The following is a 25,668-nucleotide window of genomic DNA, read 5'->3' on the forward strand; positions in this document are numbered from 1 at the left end:
TTTAATCAGCCTACCAATTCGACGCTGTCATGCTATCTTGTCGCACGTCGAGTTTTGACAATCCGAAATTTTCAGAGATTGTTTGTTCATATGAAACTAGCATCTGGCCAAAATATGAGCACTCTAGGTCAACGGGAAGTGGGGCAAATCGGAACACCAAGTTTTATGGTTTAAAAAAATATTTTTTTTTTAAAAACGTTACTTAATCCACCCTTAGATGGTTGGTGCCTTCCTCACATTTAGAGGGTAATGCTATCCAAAATAGATACAAAAGGGCGGACCTTTCAGTGTTCTATCAACTTGATTAATTATTTATACCATCAGATTGAGTAGTCAGATTTTCATAATTCAGGGCACTTAGGGTTGTCATATCTGCAATCTATTGAACTCGTTGCAAAGTTTTTTTGATTATCTATCTAACGACAGGTTGCATGATAGATCCGGACAACGTTTTCATAGAAATATATGAGATCCGGCTTCTAAAAAGTGCATAAATAACACTTAAGTACGTATAACTTTTGACAGGGTCGTCAGATCTTCAATCTTTTGAAATCGTCGAAAAAGTCTTTTGAATACCTTTCTAAAAATGTATAACATGACGGGGTTTCTTACAAAACCACCCTTTTTACAATCTTCTGAACTTTTGGTAAAATCGTTTTTTAAGCATAACTTTTGAAGTACTTAACTAAACTTTATAATTTTCAATAGCGACTTATGGGACCCCAAGACGGATTGAATGAGACCAAAACGGTCCAAATCGGTTCAGCCTGTGCCGAGATAATCCAGTGCAAATTTTTTTGATCAACATCCCACCACACACACAGACATTTGCTCAGAATTTGATTCTGAGTCGATAAGTATACATGAAGGTGGGTCTAGGTGGTCAAATTAAGAATTTCGTTTTTCGAGTGATTTTATAGCCTTTCCTCAGTAAGGCGAGGAAGGCAAAAAGCTGTAACATTGGCAAAAAAAACGAAGTTGACTTTATAGCTGTCGGCCACCATTGCTAGTACCAACCACTAGTGTCTTCCTTTTTATCTACAAGGACTTCGCCGCCCTGGGCTCCTAAGTGTATGAAAGTATGGCACGGAGCGACGGCGCCGAATACCCATATTTACACAAAGAATTTTAGAGCGCCCGCCGCGGGATTCGAACCTCCGACCTCTGGATTGTGAGTCCAGTGCGCGGTCCGATTGATCCACTCGGGCGGGACTAACATTGGCAAACCTTCACTAAATTTCAAAATTCAAAATGCATCTGAAAGGGCTTAAAAAATGAAACAAAATGCAGGGTGAAGCATCCCAATTGGTTAAATCTAAAGCGAGTTATTGGCATTTTAGTGAAAAAATTGCCCTATTTTCAAACTCAAATAGAAAAGTGTTCCACCCAGATATCAACTCGATTCGACCTGGAGCTTGTAGGGGACATCTGGAACTACCATCTGAGACTGAGAATGCTTTGGGTAAGGCAGTTTCACACATAAAATAGAGCAGTTCTCTACGAAGTCGGTCTTCTTTCTTTAATTTTGATTTTTGTATTTTTTAATCCGTCTGAAACTTTTTTGGTGCCTTCGGTATGCCCAAAGAAGCTATTTTGCGTCATTAATTTGTCCATATAATTTCCCATACAAATTTGGCAGCTGTCCATACAAAAATGATAAATGAAAATTCAAAAATCTGTATCTTTTGAAGATTTTTTTTGATCGATTTGGTGTCTTCGGCAAAATTGTATAGGTATGGATAAGGACTACACTAAAAAAAAATGATACACGGTAAAAAAATTTGGTGATTTTAAATTTCACTTTTTGTCACTAAAACTTGATTTCTAGAGTTTTTTTTTAAAGGTCCTATAAACCATATTTTCAATTTTTGCTTTTTGGTTGTATTTAGAACCGTCATGAGTTAGGGGTATTCAAAAACACCCAACAAGCAAAAATTGAAAATATGGTTTATAGGACCTTTAAAAAAAACTCAATATCTCAGCAACTAGCAACTCAGACGTCGTATTAACAAAGTTCAAATAATGAAAATATAGAGAATTTTCTAAGCTTTAAAAAAAAAATTCAATAGTGGGCAAACAGCAAACATAAGCACTAATTAAAAAAAATGAAAAACTGCGACTATTTTCAAAAAAGTTACCTAAAAACTATAACTTGAAAATGGTGCACTTTATCAAAATTTCACTAAATCGCAAATTTGATTTTACATCGAAAAATTAAGTTTAAATTTTTTTGCGACCAATATTTCGATTTTTGAAAAAATCACTTGATTCAAAAATTCACAACTCGGTCAAACATTGTTGCCAATTCTGGAAATTTCTGAAAAGTTGACATTTGATGTCTTCTAAAACATATAAGAAAAAAATGTGTTTTTTTGCAAATCAAGTTTTAGTGACAAAACCGGAAATTAAAAATCACCAAATTTTTTTTACCGTGTATCATTTTTTTTCAGTGTAGTCCTTACCCATACCTACAACTTTTCCGAAGACACCAAAAAAAATTCCTTCAAAAGATAGATTTTTGAATTTTCATAAATCATTTTTGTATGGACAGCTGCCAAATTTGTATGGAAAATTATATGGACAAACTAATGACGCTAAATAGCTTATTTGGGCATACCGAAGGCACCAAAACAGTTTCAGACGGATTAAAAATACAAAAAAAAGGAAAGACCGAAATCTCAAAGAATTGCTCAATAGACACTTTTACTTTTAGTGATTTTTTTGGGTGTAAACTTTTGCTCGGGAGGACCCCTTAGATTTCTGGTGATAATTTTATCATATTCGTGTTCCTGAGACAATTTCACAATAGAAACATGCATAAAAATGCAGATTTTCATCCATTTTAACCCTTTAAAAAATTAAAGTTAAAAAAATTAAGAAGCTGCTTTTTTTCTGGTGACATCTATACAGTATCCTTGGAAACAGGGTGACCACTCAAATTCTATTTTCAAATTCCCGACTTTTTCCCGACTTTTTTCCAGACTTTTCCAGAATGCTAAAAAAATAGGCATTTCTTATTTAAAGAATGATTTCAAACAAAAAACTTTCTATAAGAAAAGTCAATATTAACCACCGAAAAAAAAATCTCAATTAATTTTTAAAAAAACCCAAATGTAGGTATTTTTTGTAAATACAGAAACTAAATAACAAATAAAGAAAACTTAAAAAATGTAATTTCATTATTATGATTCAGAGTAGAAACACAAACAATTAGTCTTTGAAAAAATAATCAAAAGTTCAACAATACTTATAACTTCCATGGTATTTTTTAAATTGGCAAACGTATAGTTTTTGATATTTTTGTTTAACTTCATAATCATTTTAAATCAAAGAATGATTTAAACATAATTGCTGTTATTATTCATTAAAAGAATCTAGAAAAATTTCAAGGAATTAATAAAAGAAAATGTTGCCAAGTTCCCTTTTTAATTTTGTAATTTTTGATATTGATTTTTTTAATCAATGTTAATGTATCGGTATAATATGCAGTATTTAACTGTTTTTTTTTTCAATGAAAATTCAGTTTGATATGATTTTATGTTTTCCCACTTATTTTAAGCAAAATGTTTGAAGAGACAATTTTTTAAACAATTAAGCAATAACTCAAAATTTCTTGGATTATTTTTTTGCAATTTCAATATTTTCTTTATGTTTTCAAAACGTAAAAAAGTTTTTCAATTTTGGATTTTATTCGATATTTAAGTTTTCCGCAAACTGAAAATCAAGCTTTATCTATGGTAGGTAATTTACCCATACTCACAAAAAAAAGTTCAAGGGCAACATTTGGAAAAAAAACATATTTTAAATTACTTAATGAATTTAGTTAAACAATTACAAATATTGACCCGAAAAAAAATTGCCAAACTCACACACTACGAAAAAAACGTGTAATTTTGGGTCAAATTAGATGCACATAACTGGAGCATCAAATTAGACGTAAAGCTGGGTCAAATTAAACGTAATGTTACACAACTCAATCAATATCGATGGTCGTGTAAAATTACATTAATCGTAATGTTGGTGGGAAATCATTCTAATTGGAATCATAACATTCTTATTGGACGACATAAAACGTGTTTATATTTTTTTTCAAATCAATACGTTGTTATTGCATCACTTCATAATTAATCACTAAATATTCACTCATGGTCCAAAATTGTCTTCCTTGTAGCTTTTCTACGATTTTCACCGAAATTGCTCCATTACCCTCCCAGCCTTTCTTGTTCCATAAGCAATCTTCCGGCATGCAATTTGTTCCGTGTTTGCCATCCCGCTGAAGATGGCCGGTTCGGTTCACTCCGGGAATATCTCATCTCAAACATTTTAAGAAAGCGTCCAGCCAGCTACATCGAAGCGGCTTAAACCGTATTTTGCCTCGCGTTCTATGATGGCTATCTAAACAAAAACAAAACAGAAAATGACGAACAATATTTGCGATCTGTTTCACATCACCTTAAGAAAGATTTAACTTACCTCTATCGGAAATGTGATTGCTTTTATCCATAACTGTAGCAGATTCCGATCAGTAAGGAGGAAAAATTGAACAAAATCTGGACACAAATTATTTTCTCAGCGACGTAAAACCTGGCTGACGTTTTGACGTTTCCTCATTCTGACAAACGTGTAGCGGCCAAGGCGCGTGAAATCGGGTGTTATTTGATGTAACATTACATTAAATTTGACGCTCCAATTATGTGCATCAGATAAGGCGTATAATTAGATTATATTTGATGTAATGTTGGGTTTCACGAGATGAAATAGAATACCAATGGGAATTTCATCGATTTACGTCAAAATAAACCTAATTTTACAGTGAAAATACGTTTACATGATTTAATAATAGGTTTTATCAAAGATTACGTCAAATGTAATATTCCAAATTTTTTAGTGTGCAAGTTTAAATATTCAATTATGTGACAAAATGAAATAGAATAATTATAAGCTGACCATTAGGCTCTATTTTTATATTAGTTTTTCATTAACTTTACCTCTTGTTTTATGAACAAAAATTAATAGCGATCATTTGATTCATAAAAAAAGACTCCAATATTTCTAAAGATTTTGAATGTCTTAAACAGCTTTTTCATACTCAAATATATTGAAATAGTGAAAAGAACCTTAAATTTAAAGTAAGTTACTAGAGCAGAAATGAGTGAATTCAATTTGAAAATTGTACAAAATATTACAAAATTATTCAAGAGTTAAAAAATTATTTTTAAACAAGTATGCTCAGAATTCCCGACTTTTCCCGACTTTTTGACAAAAAATCATAAATTCCCGACTTTTTCCCGATTTTTGGCGAATTCCCGACTTTTTCCCGACTTTCCCGATTTCCCGACTTGAGTGGCCACCCTGTTGGAAACGAACTTCACTTTCAATAAATGTGAATCGAATATATATTATATTTTAATCTGTGGCAAAACATGTATTTATTCGCAGTCCAACTAGAATGCAACATTGGCGACGAGGATGGGATGCGCCACTTTTGTGTCCTCGACTTGGGTGAACGTGGTGTTGATGGTCGGGGCACAACAATTACACATTAAAGCTACATTTATTGAGCAAATAACTAAACAGTACAACGAATTAAAACTAGCTGCGCCAAACGCGCTGGATGCGCGCGATTGCGGCTGGAGTTCTTCTGGTAGATGTCGAGCTCTTGTGACATCATCAGTGTGGTAGCGTCGGAGAAGGAGGTCCAAAAATCCAAACCACCACCGACTAGTGAAAAAATCAGCACTTTTTATATGAAACAAGAAAAAAATGTCTTTATTCGTCCTTAAAACAAACATCACGTAAAAAAGTATCAACTACTTAGAACCTAACAATTAGTTTTGCGCTTTTTTCGCTAGCCTTCTTATTCAATACGGTTTTCGAACAACCTTGTTGCTTCCGCGCGGTTGTTCCGGTCATGGCAGCTTGGCAGTTACGTATACCGATCAATTGTGCTGGTCGTCGTCGTTCATCCGAAAGATTGCACCAATCACTTTTGTTTGTACTTCATCCTGAGTGTCTCCTGAGTTTTGCTTTTTGCTCAACGCTCTTTTTCTCTATACAGAATTTTGCTTTATTTTGCTTTCAAAAGAATTTGAAACAGTGTCCCCGTAAAAATATATATATATAAGTAGTGGTAGGTTCCACAACGAACCAAGAAAAAAAATCAACACTTCTTTCGGCTTGCGCGACGATGCTTTCGTTTCTTCCCATCGGTGTCCTCGCGGCTTAACACTGCTGCGGTGATAAGCCAGAGTCCTTGCCGAGCGGTTGCATGCAATTTGCCATTTAGTTTGTTTTTTACCCGCCAACACTCGTCGGAAGCTGCCCGCGACATTGGTGGTAGCTTCCAGAATGTGTGAATTTGCTAGTGCCGCCAGAAACGAAAACATCCAACTCTCTCTATATCTCTCTCTCGCTAATCGAAAATACGTACGGTACGAAATACTGCTACTTGTTCTGCTGGGGGCCTTTTCGAGGGCGCTTTTTCTCTGCTGTGCCGTTTTGTAACTAAGGGAAGCTCTGGAGCGCGCGCGCGCGATCAAAAATAATAAATGTGCTTAATCAGTTCAAATCAACAACAAATTACGCAAGGATCGACACAATCAACGCGCGGTTTTCTCTCTCTATCTCTCTAACTCTTGTTTTGGAATTCAGCTCTTTCTCTCGCTATCACTCTCGAATACTCAGTTTAACGTTAACTCCCTTCCTCACGCGTACCCGTAACGGAATGTCCGAACGGCTATCCTCCCGCAAACCCGTCTCTAGTCACTTGGTGCGCTGGCGCTTCTTGGGCGGCTCGGCAAACACCTTCTCGTTGTTGTTCTCAATGTCGGACGACGTGGACGGTTTCTTGCCGGCGCCCCCGTTCACCTTCATCCCCATCAGCTTCTCGGCCTTCCGGGTGACGTCCGGGTCGCGCATCCACGTGCTCTGCATGATCTGCTCGAGCGAGGGTCGACACTTGGGGTCCACCGTCAGGATGTCCATGATGAGCTTGCGGGCGGGGGCCGAAACCGAGCGCCAGATGCGGTGGCGGAAGGAAAACTTGCCCCGTTTGATCTGTTCCGTCGCCGGGCTGCCGTACTCGTCCGAGAAGGGCAACGTGCCGCTCAGCATCGTAAACAGGACTACGCCGAGGGACCAGATGTCCACCTTGCTGGTGTACGTGCCGCGGCCGCCGGTCATCAGCACTTCGGGCGCGACGTAGAGGGGCGTTCCGCACAGCGTTCGCATCACCGAGTCGGTGTGCACGAACTTGGACAGTCCAAAGTCGGACACCTTCAGCAGGGTCTCCTCGTTGCTATCCTGGAGCAGGATGTTGTCCGGCTTGAGATCACGGTGGGTGATTCCTTGAAGATAGAGAAAAATAATGAAAATAAAAACAGATGTACAAAGATCAATGAACTTGAAACTTTTCTACCTGGGATACGCACGAGATTTAGACCTTTTTCTTAGCAGAGAAACTAGAGCACAAAGAGCAGAACGAGACACCCTCTCAGTGGGAGTTGTATTCCCACGGACATAAAACTAGTTCATCTCGTTCGACTCAGGTAGGAAAACAAATCCGAAATCGAAATTATTCAAATTGACCCTCCTACCTTTGGCGTGCAGGTACTGTACGGCGAGGCACATCTGGAGGAAGAACAGTTTCGAGGTCTGTTCGGAGAGGGCCTTCTGGCTGGTGATTCGCGTCAACAGGTCGCCACCCTCCATGTACTCCAGCACCATGCAAACCGAGGTGGGCCTGTTTACAATGTCGTGCATTTTGATAACGCAGGGCTTGAATTAAAAAAAAAATCATTTAATACAACTTAAACCGACTTAAGGCCAACCAATCCTCACGTGGTCCAACGCCTTCATGATGTTGACCTCGTTCATGACCCGGTTCGGCTCGTTCAGGATACGGGGCCGGGTGCTCTCCACGAGCAGATTCTTCACCACGTGCTTCATGGCGTACGGCTGGCAGCTGACCGTGTCGAAGATCAGGTGCACCACGCCGCACGCTCCCGAGCCGAGCTTTTTGCCCACGTAGTACTTGTCGCGGATGGCGCTCGGCAGATACTGCAGCTCGTCCTGGTTGCGGCTGACCTCCTTGAACTGCAGCGCTTTGTAGGTGGCGTGCGCCAGCCCGATCACGTCGTTGTTCTTCAGGATCATCCGCCGGCCCGTGCCGATCAGCTTCTCGTTCAGGTAGGTGCCGTTGCGCGAGCAGTCCTGGGGAAGGGAGAGGGGAATCAATTATAAAAACGTTACTTAATCCACCCTAGGGTGGTTGGTGCCTTCCTCACATTTAAAGGGTGCTATCCAAAATAGACACAAAAGGGCGGTGATTTTCAGTGTTTTATCAATTTGACTCATAATTCATATCAGCTGGCTAGTCAGATCTTATGTGCTTACAACTTATGATAGGGTAGTCAGATCTCCAATCCATTTCGTGTTCGTTGAAAAGGCCTTTTGATTACCTATCCAACGATAGGTCGCATGAGAGATTCGGACAACGTTTTCATCAAAAAATCTGAGATCCGGCCTCCAAAAAGTGCATAAATAACACTTAAGTGCTTATAATTTTTGATAGGGTTGTCAGATCTTCAATGTGTTGGACGCGTTGGAAAGGTCTTTTAAATACCTTTCTGAAAATGTATAACATGACGGGTTTTCTTACAAAAAAAAAACAACCTTTTTACAATCTTCCAAACTTTAGTCAAAATCGTTTATTTAGCATAACTTTTGAAGTACTTAACTAAATTGCATAATTTTTTATAGCGACTTATGGGACCCCAAGACGGATCGAATGAGGCCAAAACGGATAAAATCGGTTCAGCCAATCTCGAGATAATTGAGTGACAATTTTTTGATCATCCCACCACACATACATACATTTGCTCAGAATTTGATTATGAGTCGATATGTATATAATGTGAAGGTGGGTCAAATTACGAAGTTCAATTTTCGAGTAATTTTATAGCCTTTCCTCTATGAGGTAAGAAAGGCAAAAAGAGGTCATAGAATCAAAATTATAGAATAAATGAAGCAACTTTTGTATAATCCAGACTCGATTTTCCCAATTCTTCGGATACCGGCACTCAAGCGGGAAGGCATCCACAATCCGTCCAAGCAAAACTCTTCCGCAGATGATCACGTGTCAACTTTCAAAGTCTGCCGAAAGTTCTTCGAAATCCACACGAATGACACGGGTTGTTCCGACGACATCCACATTCTTTTGTCAAATTGCTTTGCCCCTTTCCAGTATTGCGGAAGGACCTTCGTGCTATTTTGAAATTGCTGGAGTATTGGAGCGTAATAACATCTGCGACCATTTGTTGAACTCGCGTTTGTTACACTCAAAAAACCTTTCACCACATAGTTGCATGAAAATTCCAGTGGCAGCCAATTTTTAGCCCAAATCAATGTTTTACATGAGTCATGCAACAATCACCATGCATTCATGTCAACTCTTCTTGATTTTCACGCAGCATGCACACACACAACTATATGCCACGTGAAATTCATGTCTGAAAATTTGGAGGCGTGGCTTGCAGTCAGCTGAGTTTGGGTTTGCATGATTATGATGCAACCTTCGCATGGAAATTGGTATGGAAAAAAGTCATACACCTTTTCATGCAACATTGTGGTGAAAAGTTGTTTGAGTGAGTGGTGGAAGGTGGAAGGTTGCATGAATTTCCTGTCTGAAAATTTCGGCTCGGTTGCCGATCGACAACCTCGAAGATTTCAATCATCAGTTCATTCTCGGCGCTTGACTTGGCAAGAAGCCGATAAGCTTGAGTTTTCTTTGAAAGGCGCATTAAATAAGTTCGAGAGTCGTTTGCCTGTATTAATAATCCGTACCGGATGGTCAGTATTTTGCATTGTTTTTAAATAAATTTAACGCTAATTTGAGCTTTAATTTTTTTCTTTCCAGGAGACGGAATCCGACCGGACATCACAATGTTGAAACTTTATGGTAGTCAATACAGTTGACATCGGAAGGTGGCACCAAATAATCAGGACAAACACCACTAAAAGTGTCTCCCGTTGGCTGCTGCTCTGCTGCAACGGGAAAATCAACCAAAAAGAACTGAAGCCTTTTCTACAACTCAAAGCTCCGCGCCATTCATCGCGACTTGGTGAAAAATACGTCGACCATTTGCACCATGCCGTCCTCAAGAAGTTGCTGCAGTTGTTGTAAATTGATGGATTTTATAGTGTTTTAGTGATTTACTTAGTGTGATAAGTGTTTTAAACGTTGTGTTCAAAGTTCAAAACGTTTTTAAAATAAAATTATTTAAAATATCCAAGGGCGTATTATTAAATAAGAAGAATAAGAAATAATTTCATAAAAGAAAAATAAGCAGCAAAAAGCCGCAATAAAAGTCATGCAGTCTTCACGTGACGATCATGTGGATAACGCATGAAAGGTCATGCATATCTCACGTGAAGTTCATGCTAATTCCACCTGATGCGATAGTGAACAGCTATCATGGGTCGGCATGCTGAAGATTTTGCTTCCACCGGGAATTCACGTCAATGTTGCATGATTACCAATATGGAAAAAAATCACCTATATGTTCATGCAGCTTTGTGGTGAAAACTATTTTGAGTGTACCTTCTTAGTTCAGTTGGAATAAAAGGTAATTCTTGTTTCACACCTCAAACCAGTAAGACGTGTTTTACTCTGCTAAATGGCTATAGGCCTTAGCATCAAACCGAGAAAATAATTAAAGCTATCGGACTAGATTTGAAGATGCCAAGAACTCTTTGCAGCAATGGAAGCGTTCCGGAAGTTCCATCAAACGGAAACGGTGGCTCGAAATCTGCAGACGAATCTTTGTGCACTTTGTACCAGGGGTACAAGTTCGAGTCGGACCAGGGAGCAGCTGCAGTCAAAGCAAAAAAAGCGATGCTTTGTATGCGACAAGCCGGGGTATTTGGCGGCCAAGTGTCCAGAGAAACAGATCGAGAAAGTACCGCTTGGTACTTGGACTCAGGAGCATCGTGTCACCTGGCAACATCGGAACAGAACTTCAACGGAGAGGAGTCTGTGCAGTTCGAACGGTGAGTCGAATCTGTAAAGAGGGCCACACGGTGATCTTCACGGCAAAGCAGTGCAAAGTTTTGGCTGAAGCCGGTAAGCAGGTCGCCATGGTGTCCTCCATGTTGAAAATTTGTCACCAGGAGAGTTTCTAATACAGCTATAACAAACAGAAGTATAAACGGTTGTGGATTGGAGCCATTCGTGGATAGGGCGTTCAAATCATAGGGCGTCCTCAAATGCTATTTGACTTGATCAATTAACTTCACATCTTTGATTAGTTTTCAAAAAGACGTAAGGAGCCAATGGAAAACGAAGCCTTTTTTGCATAGGTATTCGACCTACTTATGAAAAACCAATTTTGAAAAATGCTTAAGCTTGTTCATCTACACGCCTTTCAAGTGCCCCGACCTAAAAATAAATGAAATTTTGATACAATTTAGAGAAAAACGAATATTAGTGTCGGAGATCACGGTGGCTCTTACGGCTTTTTTGAAAACTCACCCGAGACATTTACTGGTTGACAATGAACTTCCCAACTCAGGACGTAAGATTCAAGTATCTAAAAGCAATGCACCGGCTAAGAATACACTATAGTACCGAGGACGAGCGTCTTCAACAAACATATAAACTGCATCGATGGAAAAGTAACCTTTTATGTTCTCAAAGCTGGAAATCAAAGAATTTTCATCGAACTTTGCAACACTAGAAAAAACATACAACAAAACGATCATGATAATTCCGTCGCCCCTTGGTCTAAGACAGACTCTGTGGAGGAATCGAGCAGATGGCCTGTGAACACGGGTTACGCCAAGAGCACAACCTAAAGTTTTCAGCCATCAGTGAGTTATCTTCACTCAGCAGTCGTGGTTGATTGTATTGACTGAAATCGGTTGCCCCGTCAGCTTCAGCAGTTACTCTTATTATGTTTTTTTTTTTTTACTGAACCGTCTCTACATTGTCTGCTGACCGGAATCGCTGTAAACTGTAGTACCCGCATTTGTACCTTTGATAGATAATTACACTTTGTATTGACTTGCCACATTTAGATGTTTGCTGGAAGAGGTTATTTGATGCCTCTGTGCTCTCTTGTACAAAACTCGCTGGAATCTATTAAGATAGTTCAAGAGAGCAAAGAGGTCTCGAAATGCTAGTTCGGTACATGAAACTCAAGTCTGTGTTGGGGAAGCTTTTTGAAAAATGCACTATCTATCGGGTATGAGGGCTCTTTTAAACCAATTCGAAATTAAACCCGTCCAGACTTGATCATGTAAAGTTCGATTACCTCCAGAAAAAAAAACTTCGAATAATCAAATCATGAAAAATAGAGTTTTCCTATTTTTTCTGATTCTTAAATGTTAAAACAATCCCTCACCTCAATGTACACCGGATTCAGCAGGTCGCTGATGTCCTTGTGGATGGTAAAGTGCACCTTGCTGATCCGCGCCAGCATCTTCTCCGGCAGATGAGTTTTGTCAATGCACAGTTGATTATCCTCAACCCGGCCGGCTTTGAACACCTCCTCGCAGAGGTCTGTGCAAAAAGAAGAAGCGAATTGTTTGTTAGAAATGGTGCGACCATCCCAAGTGGCGATTCCGCAGACACGGTCGTTAAATCTCATTATACCGTAATTTTCCGACACGGTCGGGGAAACGACGGGCAGAGCTTGTTTAGTACCGAGGCTGGTGATCTTCAGGCTCTTGGCGTACAGCCGTCCCCAGATCTGTTGAATCGGCTGACTCTCCAGCTGGCTCCAGGGGAGTCCGGACTGCTGCGTCTGGGTCGCGGCCTGCGTGTCCTGGGTGGCACTGGTGCTGGCCATCTTGTCTTCTTCCGCCTGATTTTCCTCGAACTTTTCTTCCTCTGTCAAAATTCACATCCAAGCCCGTACACGGCCAACCACGATCAGATCACAAACACTCAACGCTTTTTTTTCTTCTTAACTCAACGTAAAACAACGTGCACTGGTCAGCAAAACAACAAAACAGTAGGCCAGAAGATTTTACTCGCTGCGCCGAAGGAACACTTCAGCCATCTTTCGACGATCTTATCGAAGGAGAGGGAGCGAACTGACGGAGAAGGAGCAAGAAAGAAAACACGCGACAACCGACATAAACAAAAGAGGACGATTCTCGAACCACGGTCACGATCGGCTTCGAACTTCAGGACATTTTCCCACAGACCACTTCCGGCAAATCACGATCTTCGGGGAGAACCTTGCTCCGCACTTTTTTTTCGCTTTTCCTTTTCTTTTCACCACCGAGAATCAGGACGAGCTCACGACACGAACTTGCACCAACTTCTTCTGCTGCTGATCTGATTGTGAACAAGAACAACTGCCCGTTAAGGCACGAGAGCAACGGAATTTGTGTGCATGTTTAGAGTGCGCGCTCCTCTGCATTTGTGATGGTGTGCGTGTTGATGTGGTAACGGGAAGGTCGAAAAAGAGGGGCTTGCGGGCGCGCGCGTTAACGGGAAACTTGGCGTGGCATCTCGATGTGTCAGGGGAGTTGGACTGAAAGTTCGAACGGGACATAAAAATATTAAATTTTTAGAAATTCCAATTTAACCTTCGGGAAGTCGCGTGTTTTCGCCTTTCTTATTGTGAAGGCAGACAAAAATCAAAATACGAGCGCAACCTGTCAAAGCCTGTTGCGCCACAGGCTGATGTACACGCTTACGACAAACCACTCAATTTTTGTACGGCGCAACAGATTTTTCGCGCAACAGAAGAGATGCGCACTTCGGTTTGGTGGAGCGCGGATAATACAAGTGCCCTTACAAACTGTGTACAAAGTACACGTACGCGACCTCCGGTGGGTTAATCGAGCTGTCAAATCTGCAACATTGACTTAAACTTTCTGTGCAGTTGCTGTGAAGTTTACCATGGCACTTCGGAAAGTTTAACTCAAGGTTTAACTCCATGTTGCACGCACACACTCTCACTTTCAATTTTTCGATAGGGCTCTAACTGGTAGATACACTTAAAGACCGACCATGGCATGTTTTAAAACATTTGCTGAAAATCTCGATTCTTCGAATAACCGAGCTTTTCGACAAAACAAAATGCAAGTATCGTTAAATGTACCATGCTTCCTCAATATTGCATGGTAACAGTTATGAATGCATGATCATCCTCTCAACCAAGCTCTCAGCCCACTAAAATTGACTACACGCATTTCATTCAATTGGGTAAATACTAAAATTGAGTTTAAATTTGTGATATTATTGCACACTTTGCACCAAATTCTCCACCCTTGCAAATCATAACTGCACACCAAATATTTGCACATTTGAAATCCTACCCCTTCTGGATTTTTAAATCAATTTAAAAAAATGTCTTCGCGACCCTTCTTGACAGAAAAGATTCTACTTGACAGCTGATTAGTTTAGTTTTTGCCTTCCTCACCTCACTGAGGCAAGGCTATAAAATCACTCGAAAAATTAACTTCTCAAATACACCTCCTAGATATACCTTCACGTATACCTATCGACTTAGAATCAACAAATGTCTGTGGGGATGTGTGCAGACATGATTTTTTTTCCACACGATTATCTCAGAACTGGCTGAACCGATTTTGGCCGGATCCGCCTTATTCTGTTCGTTTTGGGGTCCCCTAAGACCCTATTAAATTTTATTCTGTTTAGTAAAGTACTTTTAAAGTTATGCCATGAAAAAGTTTTTTTGGTGATTTTTTGCATAACCTCAAAGGCCGGGTCTTTTTGCTTACGCGCGAGAGTCGCGCAGCATATGTGTATCGCCCGGTTGCCACATTGCTTAAGCAGTGTCTGCGTCTCTTCTGGAAAAAGTCTGTATCAATTATGTTGCTGAATACATCATTTTGTCTCGACAAAGATTTACACGAACTTTTTACTAAAATATACAACTCATAAGACATTGTTTAATAAAACTAGGGGGACAGCATGCAATTCCATCGTGCACCTAATGTTGGCATATCAGCACTTTTAAATTCAATTACAGCCCTCCCTTTTCTCCTTTATTTTGGAGAATGTTCAAAAAAGAATTGAAAATTGCTGTTCTGGTAAAAACAATAATTAAAAAAATTAAATGAAAAAAAAAAATTAAATAAAAAAATTAATAAAAACTTTTAAATTAATTTGTAAATACAACCTAAAATATAACATGAATGTGAGGAAGGCACCAACCACCTTAAGGTGGATTAAGTAACGTTTTTTAAAGAAAAAGGATAAAATAAAACTCAATCCCTACCAAATTTTTGCTACATCCCTGCTCAAATATAATCATCAACGCAGGAGAATGAACTCAAAATTGAGTTTTTTCTTCGGAACTTTTTTGAATGGAACGACATAGAATGTAATGGTTTGGAAAATCATACACTAAAAAATAAAATCTAGATTAAATTTTCAAAACAACCTATCCCTCATGGGTTTCCTATGCAGATAGGGCCTTTTGAAAATTTAATCGAGAAATAAAAATCGGCCGTTGCAAATATTTTTTGTAGTTTATGTCCCTCGGCTCTGACCAAAGTCGTGGGGGTTGAAAATTACAAGCCTAGGTTTCAACATTTGGATGTAAAAAGGGTTTTAAAATGTATTTTACAGGCGTACAGTTGCTTTGCAATCATTAGTTTTGAAAATATCGAGGAATTGGGTACTAAAGCCCTATGTCAATTTTTATGTACAACGGTAAAAAACACGATTAAAAACCATTTGTACTCAGAAAAATAAGCTTTATCGCTGTAAACAATAATATCAGCAATCTAAGCTTCATTTTAGGACCCAATTGACGGAATTTTTTTTCGCAAAAAAAAAACTTTTCGTGGGACTGTACATTGGTATTTCATTAAAATTTAAAATGTTTTCAAAGGAGCTCAAACATGCTAAATAGGATTATAAACGCGGGAAAATGCATCTTAACGGGTTTTCAGTTGACTAAACATTAATTTTCACTAAAATTTTGAAGTTTTTCGAAAAAATATTTTGTTGCCCCCTGATTATTCAGGCCAATTTTGAAGGGGGGGGGGGCAACATAAACTTTGAAAAATATTTGCAACGGCCTAAATATCAAAAAATAACAAAAGGAAAAGAACAAAAAAAAACAACAAATTAAAAAAAAATAAAAAAGGAGTGAATAAATAAAAGTTTTGAACTATTATTTTATTTTTGAATTTGAAAATTTCTAACTTATGAATCGTAACATTTTGTGATTCTTCAATTTTATTTTTAAGATTTTGAATTTTTAAATTTCAGAATCTTTTAATCCTTAATGTAAGGTATGCACTTCGGAAGAAACCGGTCAAGAAAAATTTCAAATGGGAAGCAGCGGTAGCGAAAGCAAGCCAGAAAGGGTGAAGAAAAGCCCCAAGAAAACATTCCCTCTCTTTTGTTCTGCCGTTCGTAAAGCTGTTTCTAGACCCCCTTTCTTTTGAACAGCATACCGGCCCTAAATCTAGAGTTTTTTCTCTAAAAAGGTCATATTTTCATACAAATTTTAAAATTTTTGTATGGAGCGTAACATAACCTCCGACCCCCCCCCTCCCTTAGATTGCTGATATTATTGTTTACAGTGGTACACGCACTTCGGAAGGAACCGGTCAAGAAAAAAATCAAATGGGCAGCAGCGGCAGCGCAAGCAAGTCAGAGAGGGTGAAAAAAAGCCCCAAGAAATCGCTCCCTCTCCTTTGTTCTGCTTTTCGTAAAGCTGTTTCTTGACCTATTTCCTTCCGATCTGCATATTAGCATTTACAGCGATAAAGCTTATTTTTCTGAGTACAATGACCCTTTGTACGACCACAAAGAGTATAAAATTGATTTTTAAATCAATTTTGAAAAATTAACCTCGCGGTCCTTCTTGACAGAAAAGCTCCTACTTGACAGCTCGTTGCAAGGGGACCATAGTTGATCCATCGAAAAAATGTTGTCTTGTCAAACAAAAAAATTGCATTAAAATGTAAAAAAGTGATCAGAAATGGTTTTTAATGGTGTTTTTACCGTTGTACATAAAAATTTACATAGGGCTTTAGTACCCAATTACATACATAGCTTTATGACCCTATTGAACAATAAACCAAGTGTCGGTAACTCTGTAACCAGAATCCTGTCGGCACAAACGACCAACCCCCTTTGCTTGACAGTTTTAATTTAACACCAGCCCTGAACCCCAATGACAGCTGCTCCCTGTCACTTTGGATTACCTCTTTTTCTCTCTCGGTGTGTAATTTTGGAAATTTTTTCGTCGTCAAATTTCCCGTAAAACCCGTTTCGGAAAACGGTTCCAGCTACGTTCCGTCGTCGTTCGGTCGGGCCCATTCGGTAGCGGGCAGCTCCAAATTGTGCAGTTTGGCGCGGAGGACGGTTTTGGGTGTGCGGATCGTGGACAAAATGGCCAGCAAAGCAGCAGCACCATCAGCAGGACAAGATCAAGTTGACGACAGCTGGGAAGAAATCGACGAGGAACAGGTAAGGGAATGTGGCGCAATGTTGGGAATCTGCAGCGAGCAGTAACAAGGCGGGATGTGGCTGCTTTCGACGGAGGTGCTAAGATTCGTTGGGGCGTGCGATATTGTGGACACTTTCTCAGGTGTTGATGGAGCGACCTTGTTCCACCATGCACCCTCGTTTTAAGTGTTGACCCTTTCAAGTCCAGTGTACGATCTACGAAAAAACTCTCTTTCAAAAAATTGTTTGAACAAAAGTGCTCTATAGGGTTCGTACATATAGGCTAACTAATGAGTTTTTAATTTGCGTGTATCTTGTTTTAATTTTTCTTCATAGGTCTACAATTTCCAATTATTTATTTTTGCTTATTTTCACGTTTTTTTTTTAACAATTATTAAAGTTTTCCTTTACTATTGTGAAGGCAGACAAAAATCAAAATACGAGCGCAACCTGTCAAAGCCTGTTGCGCCACAGGCTGATGTACACGCTTACGACAAACCACTCAATTTTTGTACGGCGCAACAGATTTTTCGCGCAACAGAAGAGATGCGCACTTCGGTTTGGTGGAGCGCGGATAATAAGTAAGTCTTCTATTTGAAACAAATTCCGTTAAATCATGGTTTGGGGCCATGTACTAGAAAAAGCCATACTTCTTACAATTTCGCGATTTTTCAATTTTATTCTTCTGATCTGGATGGCACGTAGCCTAGTGGTAACGCTTCCGCCTTGTAAGCGGTAGATCGGGTTTCAAATCCCGGCTCGGACCAACATAACTGATGTGATCGTTTCCCTTCTGGATTCGATTGCCTAGTTGAAAGGACGGTAGTGTATAATCACATGCTGGACCTTATATCGACACCTTTGGACCTATGGAATATTAATTTTAACCTTAACATGTTAACATTAAGTTGCCACTTAATCCGCTTTGTAAACCAGCTTTGATACTCTTCATGGGTCATGGGAAAAATTCACTTTTTCCCTATGTCAAAAGAAGTTATTTTGCATCATTACCATCAACTGGAGCAAATCGGGAGACATTGGGCGAGACAGCTGTTTTAACCATGTTGTAGCATAATATTTTGATTTTTCTAGATGGTTTTGGTTATAACCGTTATAACAACAGACTCAGACCAACAAAATGTGTACATCAATTTCAAAATATAAAACCATTAGGGGAAATATGCCCATTTTAAGCCTAATAAGCGGTCGTGTTTGAATGTTGCTGGATAATCTGGATTGTTCCTTGAAATTCACTAAAACCAAGAACACCAACGAGTAGAGCAACTTTTTGTGAACATTTCTGTTTATTTTCACTTTTATTAAAAGTTATGCTATTCCTTTTACAAGCATTTAAAAAAAATATTTCAAAAATGCATTCTATTCGGTCGAGTGCATTGGGCCACGCCCATTTTTCTATTTTCAGCTTAGTTCTTTTTTTCTTCCAACGCTCGTTTGGGTCTGCTTCGTGCTGCCAAAATTGATGAAATTTTGAGCGAACACTCACGAAAAGTAGCATTTATAGAGAAAGTTTCCTGGCAACACCACAAGCGCTGCTGGTGGTGTTGGTGGCCACCCTTTGTTCTTTATTTGCCTTCGCTTCTCGCTCGGTTTTCTTCAGCCTTCGATTGGAATGGGTGTTCAAAATTGAAACGTCAAAAGTCTTAGCGCGTTTGTTTTTTTTTATGGTGCTTGCTAATTATTTACATTTTTCGGGATTATTTTTCAAGTGAGTGACTAACTTATGTGCAAAAGAACATGTTGCCGGTAGTTGGAAGCAATTTTATATCTTAAGCGCTTTGAAAGCGTTAGCGCAATTAAAAAGATATTGATGGCGACTTTCGTTAAGCAGTTAACCTCTGATCTTGCGTGTGAATGTGTGTGCCACCAAAATGATGAGAAATGGTCTCGCAAAATAGAAATTATGATCAAAAGTTCATTAAATTTGATCTTTTTGGTAGTAAATGGCATACATTTGCGTGCTTACTCGAGACGGTGCTGTTGCTGGTAAGTTTATAGCACAGACAAACAGACGAGACTCTCCATACAAATTATTTTCAAAATCCATCGTCCTTAACAAATCCATAAAATCACGGTGACGCCAGCGCTGTCTGGTGAGCAACAGCCGAAACACGGCCTAAACATACCAATACGTAGAACCGTACTGTCATGCACCTGTCACTGTATGTGTGAGACAATCAAGCCACGTGCTAGCAAATGCCACCATCGAAATGATGTTTTTGTTTTTGATCAACCAGCAGCATCTGGGAAGACAAATCCTGACCAAATTGTTTCAAAACTAGTTTGCCCTTATCGTACGCACAATATTGCTAGAAAGGCCACAAAATATTGAATCTCAGCTAAATCCACAACCGCCAAGGTCGCGGAGCACCGGGAGGAGGCTTCCATACAAGATTTTACCATTGCAATCTTCTTGGAGAGCGGTGAGAAGCATCGGACATTGTGATCTCCGGCAGCCACCAGAACAATGTCGCAGCTTTCCGCGATCATCTGCTCAACCTGGAAGAGCAAAGAATATTGGCAATAAGCGGAAAATGCCCAAGCACGGCTTTGCTGTGACACACGCGGGAATGCCGCAACAGTTCTCCAAACACGTAATTCCTGACTTTGTTCTCGGTGGACCGACACCAGTTGAGCAGGCCATATCGACATGGTGGTCACATTAGTTTCTGATGTGATGTTTTGCATCACCGGTTTATTATTGGGGCAAAAGGTACGTCCTCGCTAGTCATCCGATCATCTGGGCTCAGCCGATACTGTCCCAATCTTTCCCGCAATTCTGTAAGCCTGTCTCCTGGTTCTCCGAAGCTCTCCAGAATCCCATCAAAAGATTTGTTTTCATTTGCTGCCTCGCACGTGCTAAGGCTCAACTTTGCCAAAATAAAAACACATTACGCATACTGAGAAAAGGCGGGCGAGCTGTCACGACCACGGGGATGCTTCGGCTGTCATCTGCATACAATGTCACTGAAGCCTAAAAAGTACCAAAGTTTTGGTGTCTAGTGTCAAAATTATGGGGAGTAACATGACGAAAAGGGCGCAAAATCGAAAAGACGAAATATTTTTTTTCTTTATTTTTGTTTCGTTAGTTAAAATGAAATTAAATGTGTACCATTATCCGGGGCAAATCGAGACACATGGGGTGAATTGAGAAGTGATTTTAGCAATGTTTTTGCACAATCTATATATATAAAAAATTTCGACGGTTTTGTTCGAACGCGAATCAGTTCAATACGGAGCGTCGGTTCGAGGTGCTTTTTGTTGCGTTGGGTTCGTATAAGCCCAAGGAAGGTTCTTACGCCAAAAAGTTACAACTTTGGCCACTCTGGAACCGATTTCGGAAAATCTGCAGATTGTATGGGAAAAGCTGCGTAAAATAAAATTTTGATCACAGGAGGCTAAATTAGCAAACAAGCAAGAAACGTCAGGAAACTTAAAAATGGCAGGACGAAGTTTGCCGGGAAGAACTTGTATTTGAATATTTTTTAATTTGTTTCAGTAGGAATAGACACAAAACTACAAAATTAGTTTCTAAATTTGAACTTTTATGTCTAAAAACAGCTGTTTTGGCTTTCTTGTCGAAAATTTACCAACACATTCAAACCACGGGGTACCATAGAAGTTGGTTTGTTTGACTCAAAAACATGCTTTTTTGTAAAGCCCCACAACGTGAGCCCCATAACGTCCCTAACAATGGGCTATGCCCTAGGCTATGCCCTGTTCGTGGACTCGCTCTTAAGGTTTCCCAACAACATGGTTGAGTCCAACCGCCTCAAATTGCAGATTTAAATTAACATTATGATGATCTGTAAGTTCATTGGCCAAATAAGAATTTGCGGAAGACATTTCAGAGGATTTGAAAAAGACACCTGCTGGGAAGCTTTGCCTGAGACCTGATGCTAAACATATATTGTTGGTGGCGGCATTTATAGTTTATTTTAATGAAAAGAATCAATATGAGCAGCCACAGGATTATTTTCCAAAAAATTAAATAAGACTTATTATATTTTGATTTGTGACCCTCTGAAATGTTATTCCCGAAACAGCGCCAACAAACATTTGGTGGCGGCTTCAGCAAGCTACGTCAGTATCACGGGCCTGGTCACGACAGCAGCGCCATTAGCGACGGGTGAGTGGATGCCGAAGCTAAGCTGCATTTGAAATAACCGTTTTAGGCCCGATTTTTGGAGGACGATGGTTCGGCACTCGAGTGTCACGTCTGTTTGTCTGTGGTTAATGTATGAAATTCTTGAGAAAAGGTTTTCTGATCTATTTGGTATCTTTGGAAAAGTTGTTTGTTATCTCTATTTATCAACTATTGCATGTTTCTACATATACTACTGTAGTAACATCAAGCTTCTACTTTTTATTCTTTGACATACAGTTATCATTCTTTTACTATTAATTCTTTATAAAGAATTTCCTCTTTTATAGTCAATTGTTTTCAATCTTCACCCTTTTCCCTTTTTATGGTTCGAGCCCTTACTCAATTTGTGGAATGATTAAAGGATAAACACAAATATTACTACTGTACTTTTGGTAAACTTTTTTATAACATGCTTAGGTTCAAAAAATTGTAACGAAACACCGCGACAAAAGAAATAGAAACAGGTAAACACGACCTTAGGAAAGATTTCAGGAGGAAGCAATAAACAGTTAAATAATAATTAGTTTTTTAATTTAAACAGTTTATGCTTAAATGAAATTTTAAAGGCACACTATAAATTGTTGGGCTCTTATACTTAGATCAAACCCAAAACAAAGTACTGCCCCCGAAACGAGTTTAAATGCGTAACCGTAAAAGAAGGTGTGCATGCCTGGCACGAGCACTCAAAGCGTGTTCTAGCGTGTTGCTCGTACTGACTCAGAGCAAGGGTGAGATGTAGGTGCGAGGGCAGTGCGTGTTCGTCGGGAACCTAGTGCATAAGATAGGTCAAGGCCCGTTCTTACACTGAAAATTGCGAAAATCTACAGTATTGTCCTATTGAATAGTCTATACGATTTGTAGTGCGCCATTGAAACATCACGAACGTTAATACGGCCAGGCCTACTGCGTGAAGTTAATCGCAAAGATGATTCGTTATAGGTAATGGAACTTTGTTTGAGCACGAATTTTCAAACAACAGCACATTTTTTATTCTATAGGAGAGTAAAAAAGGGGGCAACAATACTAAACGTTCAGGGTTTTGTTGCATTTTCACAAATTTCAGGCACTTTTACTCACTATTAAACACTACATCGTCTCATCTTATCTTTCCAGCTGGCTTCCCGCCTGAGCAGACTCACAAACGACGACGACGACCCGGCCAAACTGGGCAAAGTTCCGTCACCAGACGACGACGACGACGAACCGTCGGAGGCGAGTGGACGCTCGGCTGCTGGTGCCAACAGTTTACCGGCGATGCTCGAGGAGGAACTCCGTCCACGAATGATTCTGCAGCGGCCGCAGATGCAGATCCTCCGCCGGCCACAGTCCAAGGCCCAGGAGGAGAAGGCGGCCGCCGACCAGAAGCCCAAAACGCAAATCAAATCCCTGGACCAGCGCAAACAGGAGTACGCGGAGGCCCGGCTCCGGATACTGGGGTCAGCTCACGACGAGGAGGAACAGCAGCAGAAGCAGGTCGAGCAGTTAGTATTTTTGGGTTTCGGTTATCGTTTTTGGGCGAGATGTTAAGCGAGTGTTTCGTTTTCAGACCGAAGAAACCCAGTCCAAACACCAACGGGCATCGAATAGGTAACAATAGCAGCAGCAGCAGCGCAAACAACAACGCGAGCAGTTCCCGAACTCCGCAGCAAAACTCGTTCCGACAGGCGGCCCCGTCAACAGCATCGCCATCGTCAGCAAACTACCAACTCCAGCAGCAGCAACAACAGAACCAACATCCCTTCTACTCACCACATTCATCCGGCGGACGGAATCAACCGCCCCCGCCGCAACCTCCGCCGCTAGCGATGACCTACCAGCAGCAACAGACTCCTCCCCACCCGGGTGCGTACCACTTTCAGCACCACCAGAAGCAGATGTCGCCTTACGGGATGATCCCGCACCAACACCAGCACCAACAGCCCTCGGCTGGATTCCATCACATGGGAGGAGGACACGGTTATCCCGGAGGGGCAGCGAGTGGTGGCGGCGGTGGCACCAACAGTGGACACAGTAGTAACAACAATGTTCTTAGATTACCGGCCGGCCCCGACGGTTCGCACGGGTTCACCATACGGCGGTAGCTAGCTTGCTGAAAACACACGCAATAAAAGAACGCTAACAAAACCTTAGGATGGAATTTACGATTTCGCTTCAAAATGTTTTTCATTATTATTATTTTCGGATAGACACACACACACACGCTGCTTAATTTGTACTTTATTTTTTTCTGGGGAGGAATACAATTTAAATTATTTCAAAAGACTCGACGCGAAAAACGGCTTCGCCGCCGCCGAAGGTCAACAAAAAATCTGAAAAATCTACATGAACCATGTCACTGTGCGTACAACCCTTTTTGCAACCACAATAATCAATTCTTTTTATCTAAGTGTATGATAAAACAAAATAAAACAATATTTTAAATAATTATACTAAGAGCATGGTGCGAAGGAAAAAGTGAACCAACCACTTAGGACTTTACTATACAATCTGTATGTACCAGAAATAGTTGTTTCCAAATTGAAAAATACTCTATAAATCAAACAATATTGCTTTTATGTTGTCACTGAAATCCGAATGTTTCCACCTCAAGGCAGTAGGTATACTATAACGAAGATTTTTTTTATCAACTTTTGAAATTTAGTTTCCAAATCCGTAATAGTGTAATAGATAAGTTATTGTGGAAATATGAAAAAAAGCTTGACCTTTTTTAAATACAGTCCACACTCGATTATTTTAAGCTTACGAACAATCAAGAAGGAATGAGGATCCGGAACAAACCGCATAGCCCTAGGCACGAAAAGGACACCGATTGGAAACTCGGAACATGGAACTGCAGATCGCTACGTTTCGATGGGTATGAGTACGCTCAATGTTGTAGCACTGCAGGATATGTGCTGGAAGGGAGCGAAGGCGTGGGAGGACGAAGCTTTGGAGCTCACCATATACCAGAGCGGCGAAGCCGAAAACAACCTGGGAACCGGCTTCAATGTGTTGGGCAAGATGCTGAGTTGTGTGATAGATTGGGAGCCGATCAACGACCGGATGTGTAGGTTGAGGATTAAAGACCGTTTCTTCAACTGTCACATCTTCAACGTACATTGCCCACTCGAGGAGTCATTCTCTGTGCTGAAACAGCAACGTACGGTCTTCAAGCTTAATAAGCAACAGCTGGAAGAACGTGATCGCGCCGAAATGGAGCAGCTGTTCCGGCAGAACGAGACGCGAAAGTTCTACGAGAAGGTTAACCGGACCCGCAAAGGCTATGTGCCTACACTTGTCGGGTGAGCACGGGGAAACCTTCTCATGGACAAAGGCTAGGTGTTGGAAAGGTAGCAGCAGTTCTTAAACGAGCACCTCAATGGCTATGTAGCGCATGGAGACGGCCTTGAAGCCCAACATAGACCGCCCGCTGCTAACCAACATTTCCCGGCACCTGATCTGGAGACGGTGAAGAAGGAGATCAGGAAGCTGAAGAACAACAGGACCGCCGGTAAAGATCGGTTACCCGATGCATTTGATTAGTTCTAAGATCTAGGAGGAGAAACTACCAGAAGAATTGATTGATGGTGTCGTGTGTCCCATCTACAAAAAAAAAACGATAAACTGGACTGCGGCAAATACCGCGGCATCACGCTTATCAACGCGGCCTATAAAATCCTCTCTCAGATCCTCTGCCGTCTGCTGACACCGTACACACGGAGGTTAGTGGTCCTCTATCTAGGCGGGGTTTACTGGCGCTCGGGCCACCACGGACCAAATTTTCTCGCTCCGGCAGATCCTCGAGAAATGCCGTGCGAACAACGTGCCCACATCATCTTCATTGATTTCAAGGCAACGTACGATACAATCGACCGCGAACAGCTATGGCAAATCATGCACGAGAACGGTGTTCCGGACCAACTGACTCGGCTGACCAAGGATACCTTGGATCGTGTGATGTGGTGACTTAGATTCCTTCAAACCGCTGAAAAATGTCACGCAATCTTCGTACGCTCGGTTAATGATGTACCTTTCGATATCTGTAGACACTGGAATCGCTTGCGAAAAACCGTGGTTT

The 25,668-nt window shown here is 40.5% G+C and overlaps 3 protein-coding genes across 4 annotated transcripts in view; 1 reads left to right on the forward strand and 2 right to left on the reverse strand.

Annotated features, from left to right (window-relative positions):
• Positions 1-25,668, reverse strand: part of LOC120428101 (uncharacterized) — a 581,627-nt gene that overhangs the window by 310,898 nt on the left and 245,061 nt on the right. The gene's annotated exons all lie outside the window — the stretch shown is intronic.
• LOC120428163 (ovarian-specific serine/threonine-protein kinase Lok) lies at positions 6,466-13,354 on the reverse strand. 2 transcript variants are annotated; one of them, XM_039593147.2, is made up of 5 exons: positions 12,653-13,354; positions 12,402-12,559; positions 7,840-8,211; positions 7,596-7,776; positions 6,466-7,346 (listed from the first exon to the last, which is right to left on the reverse strand). In XM_039593147.2, the coding sequence occupies exons 1-5, from the start codon at positions 12,846-12,848 to the stop codon at positions 6,763-6,765; spliced, it is 1,491 nt and encodes a 496-aa protein (XP_039449081.1). In that variant the 5' UTR covers positions 12,849-13,354; the 3' UTR covers positions 6,466-6,762. The 2 variants fall into 2 exon arrangements, with proteins under 2 accessions (XP_039449081.1, XP_039449085.1); XM_039593151.2 differs by having other exon boundaries at positions 12,704-13,353.
• Positions 17,183-24,161, forward strand: LOC120428384 (dual specificity protein kinase splA). The gene is made up of 3 exons (XM_039593385.2): positions 17,183-17,467; positions 22,725-23,092; positions 23,158-24,161. The coding sequence occupies exons 1-3, from the start codon at positions 17,390-17,392 to the stop codon at positions 23,690-23,692; spliced, it is 981 nt and encodes a 326-aa protein (XP_039449319.1). The 5' UTR covers positions 17,183-17,389; the 3' UTR covers positions 23,693-24,161.

This window comes from Culex pipiens, chromosome 2 (genome assembly GCF_016801865.2).
Source record: "Culex pipiens pallens isolate TS chromosome 2, TS_CPP_V2, whole genome shotgun sequence".
Lineage (NCBI taxonomy): Eukaryota > Metazoa > Arthropoda > Insecta > Diptera > Culicidae > Culex > Culex pipiens.